The following is a 21,492-nucleotide window of genomic DNA, read 5'->3' on the forward strand; positions in this document are numbered from 1 at the left end:
ATTTGCGCCCCCACTCCATGTAGGGGTGATTCCTTGTCTTTAGCCAACAAGTTGCCTACAAACAAACAATTCCATGATCTTCACATAACACTTACTTTCACTTACCCCTGATCTTCCCTTAGCTGTTATTATTGTAGTGTAATGTCCAGTCTTAGTACATAAGCTCCTTTGGACAGACACTGTCTCTTTTTGGTTTTGTAAAATACTAAGCACACATTACTAGCTATATAAACAACAACAATCAATGTAGATATTTTCATAATTTCTTTTAGCAAGAAGAGTATGCAACCCATAGTCCACATTTCCTTCCTGCTCCATTCTCACTACCCACTTTTTTTTTTACATCCTGTCCTCTACCTTCTTTTCTTAAAAGAATGACTATACAAATATTTTGCAATGGTATTAAATAAAAAAATTAAAAATCCCCTAATAACCACTACAAACCTCGTCACTTAGCATTCCAAGTTCAAGGCATGTTTCTTTGCCATACCTTCACTAATAAACACACAGAGTACAGCATACACAAGTAAAAAACATATAAAAAATAAAAGAAAATCCACACACAAAACTTTTTTCCTTAAGAGAGGAAGGCAGAAAGGGAGAATGACAGAACCATGTTCAACACATGCTGGTCACTTAATGTACTGCTGGAAGTTGCTCAGATACCATTGTGACAGAAATGGTACGAGAATCTAAGTAGAGTCGAGTAGAGTGGAAAAAACATGGTCCTTAAGGAACAAAGTTGTTATTTTTTTGGTGGGGGTGTACGAGGTCATGATAAGACAATGAGAGCACCACAATCAGGAAGAGAAATGGGACCTGATTGCAGAAAGCTGCTGCTGCTAGGTGCAGCTCTTCTTGATAGCTTTTCTCCTAGAGCTGTGGAGAGGATGTGGGGGAACTGGGCTTGCAATGTGAGGACTGGGACCTGACTGTTCAGAACTATTACTGGCAGGGAGAGATAGCAGCTCAGGAGTTGCTAAGAGGAAAGCACTTTCAGTGTGCTCTTTAGAAACAGCGACCTGCCCAGTCCGCTCCTTGCACCCCACAGTAACCATGAAAGCTTAGTTATCCTCCTGGTTCTTCCAAAGCTGGTTCCTTATAAGTTAGATTTATTTCTTGTGTCTGAGTGTTCCAATACTACATTGCCCTATCCTTGTTAATCTTATACATTGTCCTGATACGACACAGAGGGAGTAAGCTGTTGTTGAAATAACTGGCTTCCATTAGCAAGCATGTGATTGGCAGGATGATAAAGTCTTTTCCATCACAGGTCAGCTACTTTTTAAAAAGAGGGCAATCCTGCTGATCCATCTTTTAGCTACAGTCTCTCACTGAGTCCCAATTCTCCTGCCTTTTAGCTTTGATATGGTTCAAGCTTTCCCCCTTGTATCAGCCCCTACCTGTCATCAACTCCTCTGTACTGAACAGCAAATATCAGGAGTTTGACCTCAGGGCACAGTCCGGGTGGGCAGGTAAAACCTGACCAGTGGACCTACTTCCTTATCTTTCATATCCCACAATTCATGAAGAAGTATCAAATTCAAACTAAAAAACAGAAGCATGACCTTTTATAAGAAGTTTCTGAAAAAGGCTATGTTGCCTTTCTAAGTTTTCTTGAAAAGAACTGTCATCTATCCTATTAAGAGAGAAATGGATGACAAAAAAGGAAGAGAGGGAAAACAGTGTTAAATCCTTACTAAAAGGTAACTGTTGCTCTTTATGAATACCTGAATCCCTATGAGTTTCTCATGAGACACACAAGAAATATAAAAGAAAAAATAAACAAAATATGCTATATAACTATTCTACAGCTAGAGGCTCAATAACAAGCTAATTGCCTAAATTTCTGAAGTTTATAAAATATCTGAAATTTTGTAGATTCCCAGTATGTGCAAAAGACACTCTGTGAAGTATTATACAGCATAAAAAGAATTCTAGACACATACTGCTAATCCAAGCACAATTTAAATAATCATATATAAGCAGTACCATAAGTATTTATCTAGCATATTCAACAACTGGTAGTTAAACATACAAAAATATTATTTATTTCCTATAGTAAATGCACACATACTCGTCCCATGCTCCTGCACAGCTGAAAATTACTTTTTTCCTAAAAGAAATGTAGTCTCTTCAAAGATTTATAGGATTTCTGATAATGAAAGTTGCAAAGAAGTTGTCCCATAATGAAATCAATCTTTAAACTTCTCTTCCCTTCAACTAAACTACTTACTGTAGTACAAAGTGGAAGACATTTAATGGCCTACAACACTAGTAATAAGGGAGGATATAAAAATCCAAAAGGATGAAGTCTACTTGTCAGCCCAGGACCTCTGATGTAGAATTCCAAAAGGAGAACTATATTTCCACACATCGAATTGCAGTTTCTGAAATTCTTCTTCCACTTCTCTTATCTACAGACATCACATTTCCATTGTATAGCTTTAACACCAGGCTATGGGCCTGATCTTCTGCTCACTTATTCCAGATTTACACCACTGTAACTTCATTGATTGCAAAGGTATCATTAAACCTGTGTAAGTGATCTTAGAATCTGACCCTATACCTTTTAACTTTATCACTGAAAAAGCTGCTCCCCCTCCTCCCTGTTTTTTGCTCATTAGCATGAGAGAGGGGAAGACTATCTGCAAAATGATTTTACAACAGGATTTTCATTTTTTGAGAAGATTTGGATTGCCGTGAGAAAGCTATGCAGAAGCGAAAACACTGTGAATACACAGATAATCTGGCATGGAACCCTTCTTAGATTACCCCTTTTTTCTAGATGACTTTTGTCAAGTGGCAACACTGCTGAATAATGTTGTCAAAGGGCTTGGAGTGCTTAAGTCAATCCCATCTTTATTTGATTAACTATTCATTCCACAGTTCAGGTAACACTTTTACTATATTTGTGAAACAAAAGAAAACAAAAGTTATGATAAATCCTTTTTTTAAAAAAAGATAATATCAGGTTAAAAAAAACTGAGGAAGATGAATTGTTAGTGATGGACACAGCATAAGAATCTAACGAGAAAAGGAAATAGAAGTAATGGGATGAAACAAAGATAAGTAAGATTCAGTCTGGAAAATTTTCCTTATGGTGAGATCTGTGGAACAGTCTTCCCAACGGAGGAGTTTGGAGCCCATCACTGAAGACATTTAAAATTAAAATGGACATAGCATTAGAAATCAATCAGTCATCACTAGCGTGGAATATGGCAGCAGTTTAACAGGGTAAAACAATTCTACATAACCGTTTAGGACAGGCAGTAGGGAACAATACTATGTCAAACTGAAAATGCAGGATGTAATTCAGTAGGCAGAAGGTAATTGCCTGAAATGGAATCAGGCCAGCACACCAACATGTATACTCTTGCATAAAAAGTGACACGGTATCTAGACAAGTAGTGAGGACCTCAATTTAACATTTTATCCACAAGATGGCACCTCTGGTAGCACAGTGCCCCCTAACATCATGCTGGGGAAGTTTAATACTAACTCATAGGGAAGAGCCCACTAATACCACCTAAAATAACTGCTGTTTTTCAACAGTGGTTACACTAAGAAATCTAAAAATATGAAAGATCATTGAATTGTAACAACTTCGGCACTAATCAAAAGGGGGAAATCAACAGGATAAAAAACCAACTAATGTCTTACTTGTCTGAGGTCGATGAAAGCTAACTGCAGGGTGTCCCCATGGAATCCTGGCACAGGCTCAGAACTAGCGAACACTGTAAGCAAAGTTTAGAAATATTAAGGAGACAGAATTAAAAAAAAAAAAAACTAGCAGCAACTTCTATTCATTAAAAATGTGGGATACTACAATGGAGTAGACATTAACTATTTTGATAGAAATCAAAGATTATAACTATTAATTCACATTCTCCATCATTTAAAACTCTTATAATCCTTAATTATGATACATTTATCCTACATAAAGTTTAAAACCAGTAATAATACTCCAATCACGTGAGCAGCACACTTTATACTTTTGTCCTGAGGTGACTGATTACAAAAGCATTTTGAAACGATACCGATTCCACGGCCGTCAACGTATTTTTAAACATCTGCTTTTGTCACAGCATCTGCTCAATAAAAATCTCACCTCTAGTCAAACAGCAATAAAAGGCAGACACTTAGGTGGGAGTTAGCTTAATGTGCAGACAACAGGTGGAAAGTTCTAAGCACCATAATCAGAACAGAGGTGGAATGTCTGCTCATGCCTTTTAACAAGTTTTTTGATAATGGAATTTTGCTCTTTAAAAAGCCCAAAGTAGGTTGTCAGAATTGGAAGGCTGAAGTATGTTCAAAAGCAAAAAAAAAAAAAAGGGGGGGGGGACGGGGACATATATTAAAAAACTAGCTGCATTATTTCAGTAAGATGTATTACCATTGATATTTGCTGTTAAAGTGTTTTAAAAATCAGATTTATTTTTAACTTATTTTTATGGCAGTTTAAAATAAAGTTAGTGAATTAGGAAAGAAAGCAGGAAAAGGGCACAGCTTATTGAAGATTTTGTCTTTGTAAAATAAAAGTTACAAGGAACTTGAAAATTAATTTAAAAAATTCCACAATAAGATGCAACATAAATGAACCCACAATTAGGAAAAAGGCAGAGAGGATGATCTAATCTAATTAAAATTGTCCAGTGGAAGGTGATGAATCCTTCAGGAAGGAGAAAGCAACAGTCACTACCAGCAGTGCATCAAGGTGCTAGCCAGACCCACTTCTGCTTCTCCCTTTGCACCCCCTTGTGGAGCTTTTTGGGCACAATGCCCCAGCAGTTCCTTCCCTTGCTCTCAGGAGCACTACATGGGTTGAAGCCCTCCAAAGAATTTCCAGCAGGAATGGCCATTTTAAGGTGGCTCCTAGATGCAGCAGCTGCACCCACTGCCAGCCACCAGGGGCAAGTTGATCCCTCTTTGTCCTTTTATGGAGCTAGGACTTTGGGGGCACATGACCCCAGCAGCGCACCTCACCCCCCCTCCCCCAACAACACTGGAGGAGGGGGAAAAGCCCAGGTGCCCCAATGAATCATCAGTTCCAGACACTCTGTACTCTTTGTGGGGTGGTGAGATTGACTTTCGGATGCAGGAGGTATGGGAAAGGGGAATAACTGAATGCTTAGACCCTGGTGGCATTATACCAAACCTAGACCACAGGGACATCAGAGCACACACTTCATATACGATCAACAGAATTTCTACCATCTTGCACCTGACAGCTGCAGGGACCCAACCTAGTCCCTCTGGACAGCAACAGAGCAGGAAAACCATTGGTGCATGGTGTCCTTCCAGTCCCAGTTAGGATAAGTGCCCAAAGAGGAGGGGACCCATCAGCTACAGGAGTTGTGGGGATGACTTATTTAAAAAAAAGGAACTAATGATACTAAGTAGATTGGAAGTTGGGAATAGTCTATTGTATACGGGGGTGAAAACCAACCAAGCAAATAACAGGCAGGCAACAAACCGACACTTTCTGGGAGCAGGAATGTTAAGGGAGAGCACAGGCTATGGGTTTGGCACATTTTTCAAAGCTTAAATGACTCAGAGCCAAAAAGTTGTGCACATTGTAAGGCTATTGGACCACAAGATCCTATTACTCTTCCTTCATCCTTCTTCTATTTCTTGTTACATTCACTTGCTGCATCATGTCTTTATTTAAGCTCTTTGGGGCAAGGACTGCCTCAACGCTGTCTATGTACATTTTTCTGCATGTACCTTAACATTGCCATTTCCTGACATCTAAGTGCCTTTTTATCGTAACATTCTTGTAATTCAGTTTTTACATATGGAAATTCATACGTTTTAAAAATAGAAAAATGAAGAATTTATTTCACCATATTCAGCTATTTGCTAGATGTCAGTGGAATGCTCTGTACTGCTCAATATGACCAGTCATCAGAGGCAAAAGCCCTTGCCTCATTCCATACACACCTTTCTACCCTGTATGGAAAAAGACAGGACTCTAGAAGAGTCCTGTCTCCAGACATTTACACCCACACTTATTGTATAGCAGAAGACAGCAGAAGTCTTCCCCACACACCTTCCCAGCACTGTCTCTGAACTTTCCTAGGTATTTATACATGCACTGAATCCATAGAATGATGGCAGGCAAATAAAAGGTCACATTACAAATCCAGTGTGTATGCACAAAGTATATTTTAGAAAGCCATATAACTTTGACATTCACACCCAATTTCTATCACGTTACCAAAGGCACATTTACAACCTGGAGATTATCTTCCCACCAAATCTCAACCTTTTGCTATGTACCACAGCTGTACTAGAGATGGTTAAACAAAGAAGCATATTGCTAATAATAATAAATCATATATGGGCATGCTTTTTAAAATCTGTTAGCTTTGTGCAAGTCTATTCTTCTCACTCTAGGGTAGGTTCTTACATTCATAAAAATTGGTCTTTGCTGTCTTAAATAGTAGGTAGGGCTCATATGGAACACTAGGTTGTTGTTATTTAACTATTAGTGGTGCATACAGCAACAACTCTATTTAAGGCTGTAGAAGTGTTTCAATTCTAATGGGTCACTTTCTGTTTTTTACCTTCCTGGCTGACATTTAGCAGGTTTGTTCTAAGAATGGGAGTGATTTTTTAAAAAGGACATTTGAATACAAATGGTTTAGCTGTTTTCAAGAATGAAGAGAATGATTATAATATATTTGCCTTGTTATACAACAAATCTGCAACTTTTTTAATACAGCATTTTTCATCTGCAGATGTCAAAGCATTTTATAAAAGAAGGTAGGTACCACTGTCTTAATTTTACAGAAGGGAAACTGAAGCGTACAGTATGTCAGGGGCAGAACTGAAAACAGAACCTATGTCTCCTGACTCCCGAGTCCAGTGCCCTATCCACCATACCACACTGACTCCCTGGAAGGGTAAAATGTAGGTTTGCAAAGAGGTTAGCTAGAAAATGTTGAAAGTCAAATGAAAGCTGACCTACAGAAAGAAGACACTGGTTCAACTAATGGAAAGAAAAAATAATAAATGGCCCCAATCAACCAAACAGCTTTTTGCATATAATTAACTTCAGCATGGAGCAGTCCCATTGAGTTCAATGAGATCAGTCCCATGCATAAAGTTAAGCATGTGTGAAAGTGTTTGCAGCAGTATATACCATACCAATAAAGTGTTTTGTACAAATGGGCAAAATAGAGACTAAAGAATATCCTAATGGGCAACTGTCAACTATAAATGTAGAGTAAGACTATTAGAGCCATAGTTTATTTGCATAATAGTAGTGCTCTGGCCCCAGTCAAGGATCAAGGCCCTTCTTGAGGGCATCTAAAAGTGATTGCCAAAGCATTTGAAAAAAATTTAAATAACATTTTTAGACAATAAAGCAATATCAGAATTTATTAATTTGGACAAATATATTAATTTACAATAAAAATTAGTTTAATTTTCACTAACCAAAGTTTTCATTAAAAAAAAATCTGCATTTTAGACCAGATCCAAGACCAACAGAAATGTGTGGTAAGTCATATACCACTGTTCATTAACTGTTGGTTAGTGCTGATTGGTTAACAGTGACCAACGTATTTAAATCTGATTTCTGAGTTGCTTGTGTTTCCTGTATTAGGAAACATACTATATCAGTGATATAGCTAACATTCTACGCAGAGGGTGGGGAAAGATTCATTGTAGAAGTATTTTTGTAAAAAAATAAAGTTTGAAGCATTGGTGGGAGGAGAGCTGCCAAAAATTAAATTTTAAAGAGAAAGTATTAGCTTCTTTTGTTAAACAAACCATATCAAGAAAATATTGCCTGCACACCTACTAGCATAAGAAAATCTCCTCATATTTTCCTGGACTGTGAAACCACACTTCTTCACTACTTCCAACTCTAAATGACAACATATCCTACTATTATCTTCTGTAGGCATTCCATGACTGCCATTATTTCCAAGGACAGGGACTGTAATTCTGTCAAGCCCAGTTGTCAAATACAGTGCCAAGCTCATGGGAATTACATTTGATGTGTTCCTGAAGCCCAGTAGTTTCTTACATCAGGGATTTCTTCAGCAACTTGCCATAGAGAACATCTAAGGAAGAGAATTAAATGAGCTGTAGCCTAAAGATATCCGCTCTTTCGGGGCAGTCCGTAAATTACATAATGCAATGGGGGAATTGGGCAGGAGGAAAGGTCCTCAATTTTTTGTGTTTGTTTCAGTGTTACAAGGTGCGGATGGGTCTTGAAAATCACTCAAAAATGTGTTATGTAATTTATGGACAGTTTTTTTTATTATGAGTTGTGTGTGGGGTGGGGCCCCCAAAATATTCCTGTTTAGGGCTCCCAATGGGCTAGCATCTCCTCTGATTATAGATATAATATAATTTTGAAGCCAGAAGGGACCCTAGTTATGGCAAAGGTCAGACAAGTAGATTTTTGTCTGGGTTACCACATTTCCATGACCATTTTATAACGCTAATTAGGTATTTTGAACTGCAGAATGTTTTAAGTGGACCAAAAGTAACATCTAGAGTTAAGGTTGTCAGTGTATCCATTCTAAAGGGTTCTGCCTAGATACTGATAAAATGTTGCCATACTTTTATCTTTCAGGAAAAAAATCCTCCATATTTGTTCTCAGCCTGAGAGTGATTTTTTTTTAATTTGACCAAAAATGATTGAGACATTTTGTATAAGATAGATAGAGAGAAAATTGCAAGATTTGCCATTAAAAAATCCTCAGGGGTTTGGGAGAGAAACTTGAAATCTGGCAGGGAATTAAGTTGCATATATGCATTATTGTGGCCTGGTAAAAATCTTTGGTTTGGCCAAGTCATAAGAAAATGTACAGTATTTAGTTCATGCACCCTCTTTTTGTTCACAGGTCTCCCAGCACACTAATGGCACTGTTTAACACAAATATGCATTCACTACACAACCCTGCATCATTCAACATCCAGCCCATGCACTTAATGAAGCTTGGGAGCAAAGCAGAAATAATTTGCAATTATGTAATTAAAATATGGATAGTAAAATGTATGCAAAAGGGGGCCAAGTTTTAAGACTGTGCAGACAGCTTCAACTCTGGTATTTTCTGGTGTGAACGTTTTGTTCTTTTAACTAACTTTTGCATATAAAATAAGGATGTACATTTAGATAATAAACCCTAGGGAGTTGCAAACCCTTTAGATTTTATAGGCCAAGTTCAGTGTACAATCCGGGATTCTTTGAATTCCTTCATTCCTCCCAACAAATTCTCTCTGTGCCACCGTCCCATCCCCTTCTATTTCAGGGACTCCCTGCAACACTCCCCCTGTTCCCCTACCTCATGCCTGGGCTCTATGTCTCCCATTCCTCTTCCCGACACCATCCCCTATTCTCCCCCACACATATGTGAGAAGAGCTGTGCGCGCCCCCCTTCGCCCTTCTCTTTCTGCTCATACCAGGGTCCCCCATTCTCCCTGCTGTCAGGAGGTCTGCGTGCCTCCATGCCAGGAGACTCTGGGTGCATCCCATTTCCCTCTTCCCCATGCTCCCCCCCTTTCCCTCCATACTAGGGCTCCTGACTCTCCCCCTGCCAGGAATTCTGTGTACTCCCCTTTTCTCCCATACTTCTTATTGCCTCCTTCCCTCCTTTTGCCCCCATACCCCTCTTCTCCTTAATCCCCCATTCCATCTCTTACCAGGGTCCCCCATTCTCTCCTCATGCCAGGGGCTGTGTGTATTTCCCAATTCCCCCCATCCCACATGCCAGGTTTCCCCATCCCCCCTCTCCGATTGGGAGAATGGGCAGAGATGAAATAGGGGTATTGTTATGCTGGAAAGTATTAATTGGTGTCATTAACCAGTTCTTTGATCTACAGACAATTGCAGAGGTGCTGAAGCTGTGGCCGTGCTAAACAAATGGCAACAGATCTTTGTGTCCCCAATTTCTCCCCTCTGGTTTTCCAGTTTTCCCCCAAATCAATAGTGTTCTGCTCATTGATGCCTGGAATGTTTCCTGAAATTTTAGAATTGATTGGACGTGGCGTTCAAATATTATCATGTTACATCCAAACACAGAAATGCCATCAAGTTAAGCTGTAAGGCCTCACAAACTCTGCCAATAAGTACACAATTATTTTAATTTATATCTTAAGACAAAGAACATCTCTGCTATGCTGAAATTTAGGTTATCTGTAACAGTAAACAGTGATAATACTGAGCCTCTCTGTAATTCTATATTTAACAAAATGCCAGGGTCTACTATTTATTTTATGACAAAAAATCCTTACCTATTAACGATCCCTAAGCATATGCAACCATCACTTCATGTCTGTCACTTGCTCAGTGTACAGGCCTGGAAATTCAACATTTACTTTCAGAGCATAAATGAATGGTTTGCACCTAAGTGACAGAAACTTAAATTTCGGTACATGCTTAAGGTCATAAGTTAACTGAGCACAGCTGTTTCTTCACCTTCATGGCATTGCTTCTTGGATTCTAACTCAAGACAGCAAAGCTGTAAATTAATTTTTAACCCCAGAACATGAAGATTTAAGGCCAAATCATGACCCAAAAATCATTTCAGCATCACAGAGCCTTTAGCAGCTTTGCAGCACTGTTGGATTTCCCAGCTGCTCAACATACCCTGAGGGGACCTTCCCTGAGGCTGTCAACTAGCACTTAAAAGTCACCACCCAACTCTGCCCACTGAACTGTCCCTCTCTTCCCACAAACTGCCATGAAGGATGACCTCAGGTGAGTTAGTGCCAACATGACTTCCCAGGAAAGGGGAGTTCAGCCAGCAGACTGAGTAGGCTATGGAGCAGGAGACTGTCTCCTGCAAAAAAACAATAGGGCTTTGGCTCCTCAACCTCTTATTTGTCTGTATGTGAGGCCACCTGCAAAAGGGTTAAATAAAGTGAAATAGGGTCCAAATTACCTCTTCCCCCTAAGGCTGCTGCAACCCTATCCAGGCACAATATGGCAAAAAAGGGGAAGATCTATGAGAGAGTGGTTGGACGGGAATGGCAGCAGGAGCTGATTTGCATTAATCCTCTTATCTCCCAAGAAGTTTCTGCAATTCTATGTCCTTTTATGGACTGGGTGCAAATCCCTTCCATCTCTCTTACACACGAGCCTAACTGCCGTAAGTGTCAGCCAGGCTGATGCACAGGTGGGTTATGAGGCCTGCTAAGCTTTGTGTGCCTCTTTGTGACATTTAATCCTTCATCAGGATGTCGCTCTTTATCTTTTACAAATAATGATATAGCAAAACTCTTTGGTAACTTTCTCACTATTAGTATTTCTAAATCAGTTACCATTTCATTAAAAAATGCTGATGTCAATATATCCAGAATGGCATGATGTTTTAAATTAAAACTTTATATCCCCTTAAACCACAGACCCTGAGTTCTACAATTATGCCAAGCATAAGCCCAAATTTAAGTATATATTTTGACAGACACTGTCCATGGCAAGTCAAATTTTCCCACAAACAGGTCTTTTGCTGCAGGTCTTATTCTATTTTAATAAATATATTTAAATGATTTCAAATACTGTGGATCTAAACATACTTTCAGGTATAGTTTTTATTTTCAAAAAGCAATTTTAGTTCCGGTCACCTTAGATAGGAAACATTTCTACTTATATTTAATATTATAAATTACCAAATAATCTTAGCAATGACAGTCGTTTTAGAACATTACATGCATATATATCCGATGATATATTATTAGTGGTAGGCACACATCTAATGTGTTTGTAAGTCAGAAAATCCAAAAGTTTGGATTCTTTCCTGAAGCTTTTTCTATGTACTTGTGGCTCTCCACCAGAACCAGTGCTCAGTCTCTCCTAGCAATCTCCCTTCCCCAAACAAACTCCTGCTACTCTTACCCACTGCATTGCAGGGAGAGACCCAAACAGCCTGCTACAGTTTGTGAGTTTTATCTTCAGGAGGTGACCCCACTTCCCCTCAGTGTACTCGTATTCTGGCGCAAGCAGGAGGATTTCTCTGTAGCTTTTCTGCAACAGGCTTCAGTGACCCCTCTTAAATGATAATCAGAAAAAAACCTGGGAAACCCTATACTTATCCCATTCATACTAGCTGCAGATTACCACAGATATAAAAGACTCCAAAATACTCTTCACATTGTATAATATATAGGGAATAAAACAACTACTTCAGTTCCAGTAAGAACACCTGCAAAACCTCCACCCATCCCGTGAATCAAATCCAAAACTTTTAAAATTTTGGGAAAAGTTGATTAAGTTCCCCAACCGCCCCCCAAATTTCTCCTGGAGACAGACCAGTCACAACATGTTTCTTTAACATTTCTCTTTCTTCTCACACCCTTGTCTCCTTGGAAATGGGAAGGCCTGGCAACATAATTTCCTCTTTTAGCATCAGAGGAACTTCATCTTGAAGCAGCCAGGTAATCTGCTCCTTCTGTTCTCTAGCATCAGGAGCAAGTAACCTCGCTGCTGAGCCCTGCTGATCTGCCTCTTTAAAATGTAAACCAGTATGGATCCTCAAAATGCAATGCAGGATTGTGAAATTTCAGAGCATGCCACAAGAGCTCTTCCTCCATTCCCACAAGAATCACTAGTCCTTGTACTTGTTTTATGACTAACAAAATTTCAGTCTTGAGGGAGGTTAATACAGAATCTTTTTCAAACACTAAATTCACTAACAATTTTTTTAAGGAAACAAATTTTACAGGAAATCAAATTTTTGCCACTGTTCTCTCCATCTCCCGTTTGTATAATATACTACTTGTAAACCTGAAAGAATAAAAAAAAGTATGATTAAAATCAGAACAAATGTCTAGATTAGAATGTTGCTAAGAATTAAAATAATTAAAATGGCTATTTATAAGCACTGAACTTTCTGCATTATACCTGAAAACTTTCGAATTCAGAATGCATCTGATATACCCTCCACTTCCCTGGGTCAATAAAACATCAAATCCATTTATCAAATACAGTAGGAAGCTACCTGCCATTTGTGAATTATTTGCACATCCCGAGTGCTAATGGAAATGTCACTGTCATAGCCATTAATCCAAAAATGTCAAAGAATAAAGCTGGATGACGGCGATGAGCAAGAACATAAATCACAGCCAGCACAGCAATGCTTGGAATGCATCTGTGACAGACCTTATGAATGAATCTCCAACAACAAAGCAAGCTCTAGGCAGACTATGGTGCCTACCCTCCTATTTTGCACATTTAAGATGGTATTTTTTGTAAGATACTTATTCAGCAAACATTACATAAATGCTTACTTAGCTGTAGCTAAACACTTCTAAGGAAATATATTTGATCAAATCGATTTGCAGAGAAATTGTTATACACTAAAAACATTGCAGAAAGAGTTAAAATTTTACCGACAGTTGTATATAAAAATAAATGCTACAAGGCACCTGGGGTTATCCATTTTAGTTAAGCATGAAAACAGTTTATAAAATTATTACTCCCCCAGTCCCTCACCTTGTCCCTCACACACACACAACTTTCAGAAACATTCACATTTTGGTCTGAAATTTTCCATGCTTAGTCTCTGCTATATGCTAAATTATTTTTTGGGGGGAAACTTTGAACATTATCCTTTTGGCTAATTTTAAGTTATGGGAAAATTAAAAATCAGACTTCTCACTGTAAAAACATTCTAACCTCACGTTTTTGAGCAGGACGATAGCAAAAAAGCTAGAACTTGTAGAGACACAGTCCTGATAAAAAACAAAATCCTTCAATTGGTTTAGGAAAATGTAAAAAAGAAAGTTATATGTGACTGAGAAGTCACTTAGAGCATTCTCACTAGAGAGATGCTAAGATTATAGCACAGCTTACTGGAACCCTGCCTTCTCTGTGATATCATGGCACACTTTCCCTGTATGGCCTGAGGAGGGAGGGGCTGCTGCTGGGAGAATATTCAGGAGGCAGACTATAAAAGTCTCTTTGAAACATATAATGAAATCTAAAAGAAAGGTCAATAAAACCATGGGCTTGGAAGATTATTACAGTTTATTTAATTTCATTTCTAGAAATATAGAAAATGTAAGTTAATTATCCTAGCTGAGTAAAAGTTGGAAAAGGAAAAGCATTCCCTCTCAACCTAATAGAGGGCAGAAAACCCACATTCAGGAGTAGATTGTTGGGTCTCAAGCAATGAACAGGTCATTATGTTGTGCAAGTAAAAGTAACATTACATCACTGTTTCAGCCAACCCCATGGCATTTGAGCAATGAGCAATATGGTAGTGGCTCTGGAGTTCCTACTAAATCTGTCTTTACATTCAGGTACAACTTTTTAGAAAGGAAGGGAGTAGGAAGTTAATGTAGTACACATAGTCAATTATGACTTTTACACATACACACAGAGTCTTATAGTCATAAACCACATAACAATCTGCCTGTAAACAGCATATCCTCAAAGATTCTGCCAGGAAATTAATAACTATCTCAGGAAGGGATGGAAAGGAAGAATTTTTTCAGAGAATTAAATAAAACTCTAACATATTTATACATAGCAAACATATGTATTAATTGTATAGGAATTATAGGTAGAGCTGTTAGCAATGCTTGTAGTTAAGGTTGCCCAACACTTTTCATTATTCATTATTGTGCCAGAATCACAATCTGGTCCCTGGTTTCAGAGCAGTCGCCATGTTAGTCTGTATCAGCAAAAACAACAAGGAGTCCTTGTGGCATCTTAGAGACTAACAAATTTATTTGGGTGTAAGCTTTCATGGGCTAGAACCCACTTCAACAGATGTATGGAGTGGAAAATACAGTAGCAGGTATATACCGTACATGAAAAGATAGGAGTTGCCTTAATAAGTGGGGGGGGGTCAGTGCTAATGAGACAATTCAATTAACAGCAGAATACCAAGGGATACCCTGGCTCCCCCTTGCTTGGGGGAGGGAAGGAGAAGAGGGGCAAATGGGAGTAATTTGTGCCAGCCCTATAGTTGGACCAGATTACCTCCTCTGCACCAGCACATCTGTGCAGGCTGGTGGGGTTTGGGGGTTGACAAAGGCTCTGCCCACCCTCTGTCCTTGCCCACCTATTCCCTGCCTGCCTGCCTTTGCAGGTTGGGGATTAGAAACCCAGTGGAAGCCGCCACCCCCTGCAGCCCTGGATACTTGTAAGTCAGTACAGGGAAGTGAAGGAGCACTAAGCAAAACATAGACCTAGAATGCCCTGGAATGCTAGAATGCCCTAGCAAGCTATCATGGAGGCACTGTCAGTGCTTTGGAGGCATGACCAGGCCTCTCAGCTTCTTAAATCCAACCATCCTGCCCTTAAACTACGTCTCAAACACATTTCTTTAAGAAGGCAAAGTAAACTGTTGTCTCAGCAACATGACAAATAAGACTGCAATCTTTAAGATCATGCATTACTCACTCAAGCAACTCCATGAACTTGTCTTCTTGTTGTCCACCCTTTAAACTTCAAACACCTTCCCCAAATATACTGGCATCTACTCCTGTTGTTCTTGTCTTAATTTGGGCCTGATCCTGTATACTCTTTTAAGGAAGTATGGGCTGGATGAATGCACTACAAGGTAGGTAGAAAGCTGGCTAGATTGTCGGGCTCAACGGGTAGTGATCAATGGCTCCATATCTAGTTGGCAGCCAGTATCAAGTGGAGTACCCCAAGGGTCGGTCCTGGGGCCAGTTTTGTTCAATATCTTCATAAATGATCGGAGGATGGTGTGGATTGCACTCTCAGCAAATTTGCGGATGATACTAAACTGGGAGGAGTGGTAGATACGCTGGAGGGGAGGGATAGGATACAGAAAGACCTAGACAAATTGGAGGATTGGGCCAAAAGAAATCTGATGAGGTTCAATAAGGATAAGTGCAGGGTCCTGCACTTAGGACGGAAGAACCCAATGCACAGCTACAGACTAGGGACCGAATGGCTAGGCAGCAGTTCTGCGGAAAAGGACCTAGGGGTGACAGTGGACGAGAAGCTGGATATGAGTCAGCAGTGTGCCCTTGTTGCCAAGAAGGCCAATGGCATTTTGGGATGTATAAGTAGGGGCATAGCGAGCAGATCGAGGGACGTGATCGTTCCCCTCTATTCGACATTGGTGAGGCCTCATCTGGAGTACTGTGTCCAGTTTTGGGCCCCACACTTCAAGAAGGATGTGGATAAATTGGAGAGAGTCCAGCGAAGGGAAACAAAAATGATTAGGGGACTGGAACACATGAGTTATGAGGAGAGGCTGAGGGAGCTGGGATTGTTTAGCCTGCAGAAGAGAAGAATGAGGGGGGATTTGATAGCTGCTTTCAACTACCTGAAAGGGGGTTCCAAAGAGGATGGCTCTAGACTGTTCTCAATGGTAGCAGATGACAGAACGAGGAGTAATGGTCTCAAGTTGCAGTGGGGGAGGTTTAGATTGGATATTAGGAAAAACGTTTTCACTAAGAGAGTGGTGAAACACTGGAATGCGTTACCTAGGGAGGTAGTAGAATCTCCTTCCTTAGAGGTTTTTAAGGTCAGGCTTGACAAAGCCCTGGCTGGGACGATTTAACTGGGAATTGGTCCTGCTTTGAGCAGGGGGTTGGACTAGATGACCTTCTGGGGTCCCTTCCAACCCTGATATTCTATGATTCTATGATTCTATGATTTTGTCATTGATTTAATGCAGTTACTTGCGTGGGTAAGAGTTATTCATGAGGAAGGATTTGCAGGAGAATCCTGACATTGGAGGCTCTTCGTAGAACAAATAATAACAGATTCCCTGACCAAAGTGCCACGTACATCTTTAATGCTACTTAAGTACATAAATAATAAATAATAATAATAATGAAAGAAGCAAGACTATTTTGACTTGGAGGTAGATTATGCAGAGACCTTAGTTAACTCGACACTTGAGAGAAAAAAGTGAAAGAACTGAAAAATGCCACAAAAGTGCCAGATAAGATACCCTGTGGTGGGCTTTAGGTGAACCCATACTTGAGGGATAGCCCTTAGCCTTTGTTACTACATTAAACGATCATAAGAGTTAATTTGTTGGTAGCATAATCTGTTTAATTTTTTCCCCTCTAACAAAAAAGTAAATTGTTATGCTTCATTTGTTACAGCCAGTTTTTGGGTAAGCAGGGGATGATTGAGATAATGAACAGCAGCACCCTGTGTGTTTTTAACAAATGCAAAATAATATGCAATAAAAGAAAAAACAACCTGTAAAGAGAAATAAAATGAAAAACGTACCCCAACACAGGACTGGGCATGACTTCCCGCTCTGGGCATTGCAATCTGCCATTCCAGGTTGAAGCATCACTCAGACTTGGCCCCCCAGCCCCTCCGTCATGACAGAGAGTGGACGGGCCAAACCTGAGTGGTGCTACAATCTTGTGTGCCAGGTTGCAAGGTGGTCAGGCCAATCCTGAGCAGCATTGTGACCCCAGGTGCTAGGGGTCCACCATTGCAACGCCCAGAAAGGGGAGCTGGGTCCAGCCCCATGGGACAGGAGCTACCACTGTGGGGTGAATGCAAGGCAGCCTTGCTCTGCACCTCTCCCCCCAAACAACATTCAAGGCCTTCCAGTCCCCAGGGTAGCACTCATCCTCCCCAGAGAGCCTCCCCACCCTCCCATCCCCTCAGGACCTCCCATGATAAAATGAAATAAACTTCCCCAAAAATCAAACAAATAATCATAAATTTTTTTTTTACAATCATGGGGCTCTAATAATGAACATAACAAAACAATTTCTAGTAAGGTCTTTCCTTTCAGGAATATGAAATATATCACAATACAGTTCTGTTTAATCTAACGTATTCTCTTGAATGGTTGGAACTTCCAGTCTACTATATGTAATGGTTCCTTGGGCAACACTTTCAGCCATAATAAATATCACTCTAGACATCATAAAATAGCCTTCAACTTCTGAATCATAAGAGCCATACATATTACATTTTATTATTGACAGGGTTGGTAGCACCGCCTGTTATTAATATACCTATTATAGACCTTGTTTTCCGTTTATAACTTTGCCAAACTTTTACTGTTTGGGCTAGAATTTTCCAAGTTGAAAAATACCTCAAGTTGATTTTTTTTTTAAAGTTTTAGCCAAAATGGTTCTGCCATTTTTGAGAACAAGGCTAGGGAAAATAGGCTTTGACATTTAAAAAAGTTGTGACCTTTCCTTTGTAAAGCTCTAGTAACCCCATGCTTTGGGGTAGGTATTTAAAATTTGGCATGGTGGCACATGCATTTTGATATGTGCATTTTGATATTCCTGTGAAAGTCTGCCCAAATTTAGCCAAGTAATAAGCCTTTGGAAAAAAAAAACCTCAGTTTGAATGTTCTCTGCAAAGACTTCTTAATAGATTAGCATCCAAAATGTCTAAAGATTCCTTCCTTGGTTGCTCCTAGTGTTGAGCAGACTGGCATGCAACATCCCTAGAAAGCAACTGGACATTGCTCTAACCCTGCAACTGCTGCTGTCAACTGCTCTGGGCTGGGGTGTAGGCTGACACTGAGAACTGAGAGCAGGGAAACTGTTTCTCCTGTGCTTCCTCCCCCAGGCACCCTGGAGGATGAAGCTGCCTGACTTGAACGCAGAAGAGACAAGAGCCAGATGGTGAGAGAGGAAAAAGACTAGACTGGAACACTGAGCCTAGTGAACACTGGAACTGAGAGCGGGAGGAGAGAAGGAGAAAGAAGGAGTGGGGGACTGGGACATGTTGAGGAAGGAGACAGAGGTGGGGAAGGTGGGCAGGTTGGAACTGATTAGGCAAGGAGACTGGGAGCCCATGAGAGAAACAGGATTGGGGGTAAAAACTTGGATGAGGATACAGGGACTGGAATGAGAAGCAGGAATGGAGACTGGCACTGGGTAGGCAAGGAAAAATGAACAGAAGAGCCCTGGGTGGGAAGAGACCCAGGTCTGGGACAAGGACAGATTGGTGAATATAGAGCAGAAGGGGTTGAGTTTGGGGAGAACAGGCAGAAGAGTATGTGCCCACTAGATCACATTCTCCTCCAGAATTTGGACTGGAATCCAAGTTTCCTGAGCCTCACCATTCTTCATCTGTCAGCAAAAATCTATGAAACCCACTGGCAAAGTGTGTTTTTTATCCTCCTCTAGAGCTGGTCCACAGAAAAAGACAACCTACTATTGCTATCAGTTACTCCATTAGCACACAAGACAGAGGGCTCAGCTGAGGAGATGAAGGTTCCAATCCTGCTGATGACCCATGTGGATGTTAACATGATGCTACATAGTTGAATTTGTTTTTTCAGTTTGCTTTTTTTACAAACTTCAGAAATTACACACAAAAACTACATTAAAAGAACATTATTAAGGTTGCAAAATCAAGCACTCAAAACTTAGGATATGCCAGAATTAAGGTTGTCTATGAAGCCTTAATTTAGTCCCCTTGTATGTATACATTATGGTACAGTCTTTAACTACATGATTTCCACAGGCTCCCTACCTCATTTAGCACACAGGATGCATCTATTCTGTTGTCTGTATGATATCTGCCTCACTGCAGAAATTGAAAGGTGTGTAGTGAATGAGGCAGGGGGACTGCAGGAAGAGAAAGGATGGTCTCACGGTTAAGGCAGTTGAATGCTGACCTGGAGAATTGGATTCCATCCCTGCCTCTGACATGGAGTTCCTATGTGATGCTGGGCAAGTCACTTAAATCAAACTTTTCACAGGTGGTAATTAATTGACTGTTTCTCATTTCCTAGGAGTCCAACTTGAGACACTGTGGTCTGATTTCCAGAACTGCTAAGTGCTCACAGCTGCATATGAAGTCAGTGTGAGACTTGCTTAAATATATAAAGTGCTGTATAAAGCTAAGTACTCTGAAAGATCAGGCCCATGGAGTCTCAAGGACACCTAAGCTGGCACCCAAGTTTGTCGGGACTTTTGACCTTAATCTTTCTATGCCTCAGCTCCCCATCTGTAAAATGGAAATAATATCCACTCATCACATAGGGATGTTGTGAAGATTAATAAATGTTTGTGAAGCACTCAGTTAAGTATAGCAACGAGTGCCATAGAAAGCGTATGAGGTAATTATTATTCTGTATTTACAGCAAGATTTCAATAATAAATAAGGTAAATAAGGCCTGGGGTCACACATTGAACAATGAGACAAAATATTTAACTCATTAATTGAGCACCATCCATCCTGTGCATTGAATGAGGCAGGGTCTGTGGAAAAAATAGTATGTGATCATATAATTAAAGACTGTATCATAATGCAGATGCACAAGGGGATTGAATTAAGGTTGCACAGGCAACCTCTATTCTGGCATTTCCTAAGTTTTCAGTGGCTGACTATGAAACCTTAATGTTCTTTTAACATAGTGTTTTGAGTGTAATTTTATGGTAGACTATACCTTTGTATTACATAGTGATTATTATGCTACTAGAAGACACAATAGAAGGACAATTCAATCTAAGCAATGCTTAGTTTCATTAGAAAACTTTCCAAGTGCCTTAATATTCAGGGTCTTTATTTAAAACCATCTAACTGTCAGCATTTTCGGGTCCTGAATATTTAATACCCTTTAAAAAATTAAGATGTCATAAATTAATATTTTCATTTAAATAATTTAATTTCATTTGGAAAATTATTCTCACAGTTATCTACATAATCAAAAATGGTACTTTCAAATATAGGTGAAATAAAAGCATAAGCAAAAGACAAAATTTTTGTATGCTATAGAAGAGGATCACTACCTGGTTTAGATAAAGAAATTTTTTTTAATGTCATGGCAGCTATAATGAAACATACAAATACTGTAACATTCAGAATTCTCTACTTACATTCACATTGTATGACATCTAAGTTAAACTGCTGAACAGCTCCCATGCTTATCTGTTTTAACTCACTGTCCAATAGCATCTGCATCAGGGATGTTGAAAGATGTTGGCAGGCTGACATGCAAGCTGTCTGGGCCACTTTTCCCTGACAAAAAGGGTAACAAGTTGTCAGATAGCAAGCAAATTGTATACCACCAGATAATAGCCTGTATTACTTTATTTTATATATACACACACAAATTCTTAACAATAACTACACTTAGAACAGACACTGAATGATTAATGAAAATTTATTTGATTCACTTTTATCAGTTTTGAATATAGTTAAATCTTTAGGAGTATTAAAACACAACCAAATACGTATTAAGCAAGAGTTGGTCATTTTTCTGGTCTCATAGACAAATCCAAATATTTTTCAAGACTATTGACTGGAAGAGTGTCATGAAAAAATATTCGTTGCTGAAATACGTTGTTAACCTTACGATGACATTTTTGAACACAATGAAAACTGGAAGGGAAATTGGCACATAGCATATGTGTAACACCATAAAACAGACAAATACCTTTATAGAATCAAAACATTTGCTTTTACCTGGGTATTTTACCATAATAGCTCATTATTATATAAATATTAAACTGTTGATTTCTAGCCTAAAAATCTGCTGCTTTCGAACTTCAAGCCTGTCCGTACTCTTTTAAAGTATTTGACAGGTCAAATAATGGTCCATG

The 21,492-nt window shown here is 39.5% G+C and overlaps 1 protein-coding gene across 14 annotated transcripts in view; it reads right to left on the reverse strand.

The window, feature by feature from the left end:
• EXOC6 (exocyst complex component 6) overlaps positions 1 to 21,492 on the reverse strand; it is a 178,619-nt gene that overhangs the window by 29,730 nt on the left and 127,397 nt on the right. For 11 of the 14 annotated variants that reach the window (XM_073353878.1, XM_073353873.1, XM_073353872.1 and 8 more), the window contains 2 exons: positions 20,767 to 20,908; positions 3,664 to 3,737 (listed from right to left, as the gene is read on the reverse strand). In XM_073353878.1, coding sequence (XP_073209979.1) covers positions 3,664 to 3,737; positions 20,767 to 20,908 — 216 coding nt within the window. Of the gene's footprint in view, positions 1 to 2,999; positions 3,153 to 3,663; positions 3,738 to 9,682; positions 10,320 to 11,857; positions 12,746 to 20,766; positions 20,909 to 21,492 lie in introns of those variants that run through there. The other 3 variants (XM_073353882.1, XR_012160030.1, XM_073353883.1) reach the window with 3 other exon arrangements.

The sequence above is a fragment of the Lepidochelys kempii genome, chromosome 7 (genome assembly GCF_965140265.1).
Source record: "Lepidochelys kempii isolate rLepKem1 chromosome 7, rLepKem1.hap2, whole genome shotgun sequence".
In the NCBI taxonomy this organism is placed as follows: domain Eukaryota; kingdom Metazoa; phylum Chordata; order Testudines; family Cheloniidae; genus Lepidochelys; species Lepidochelys kempii.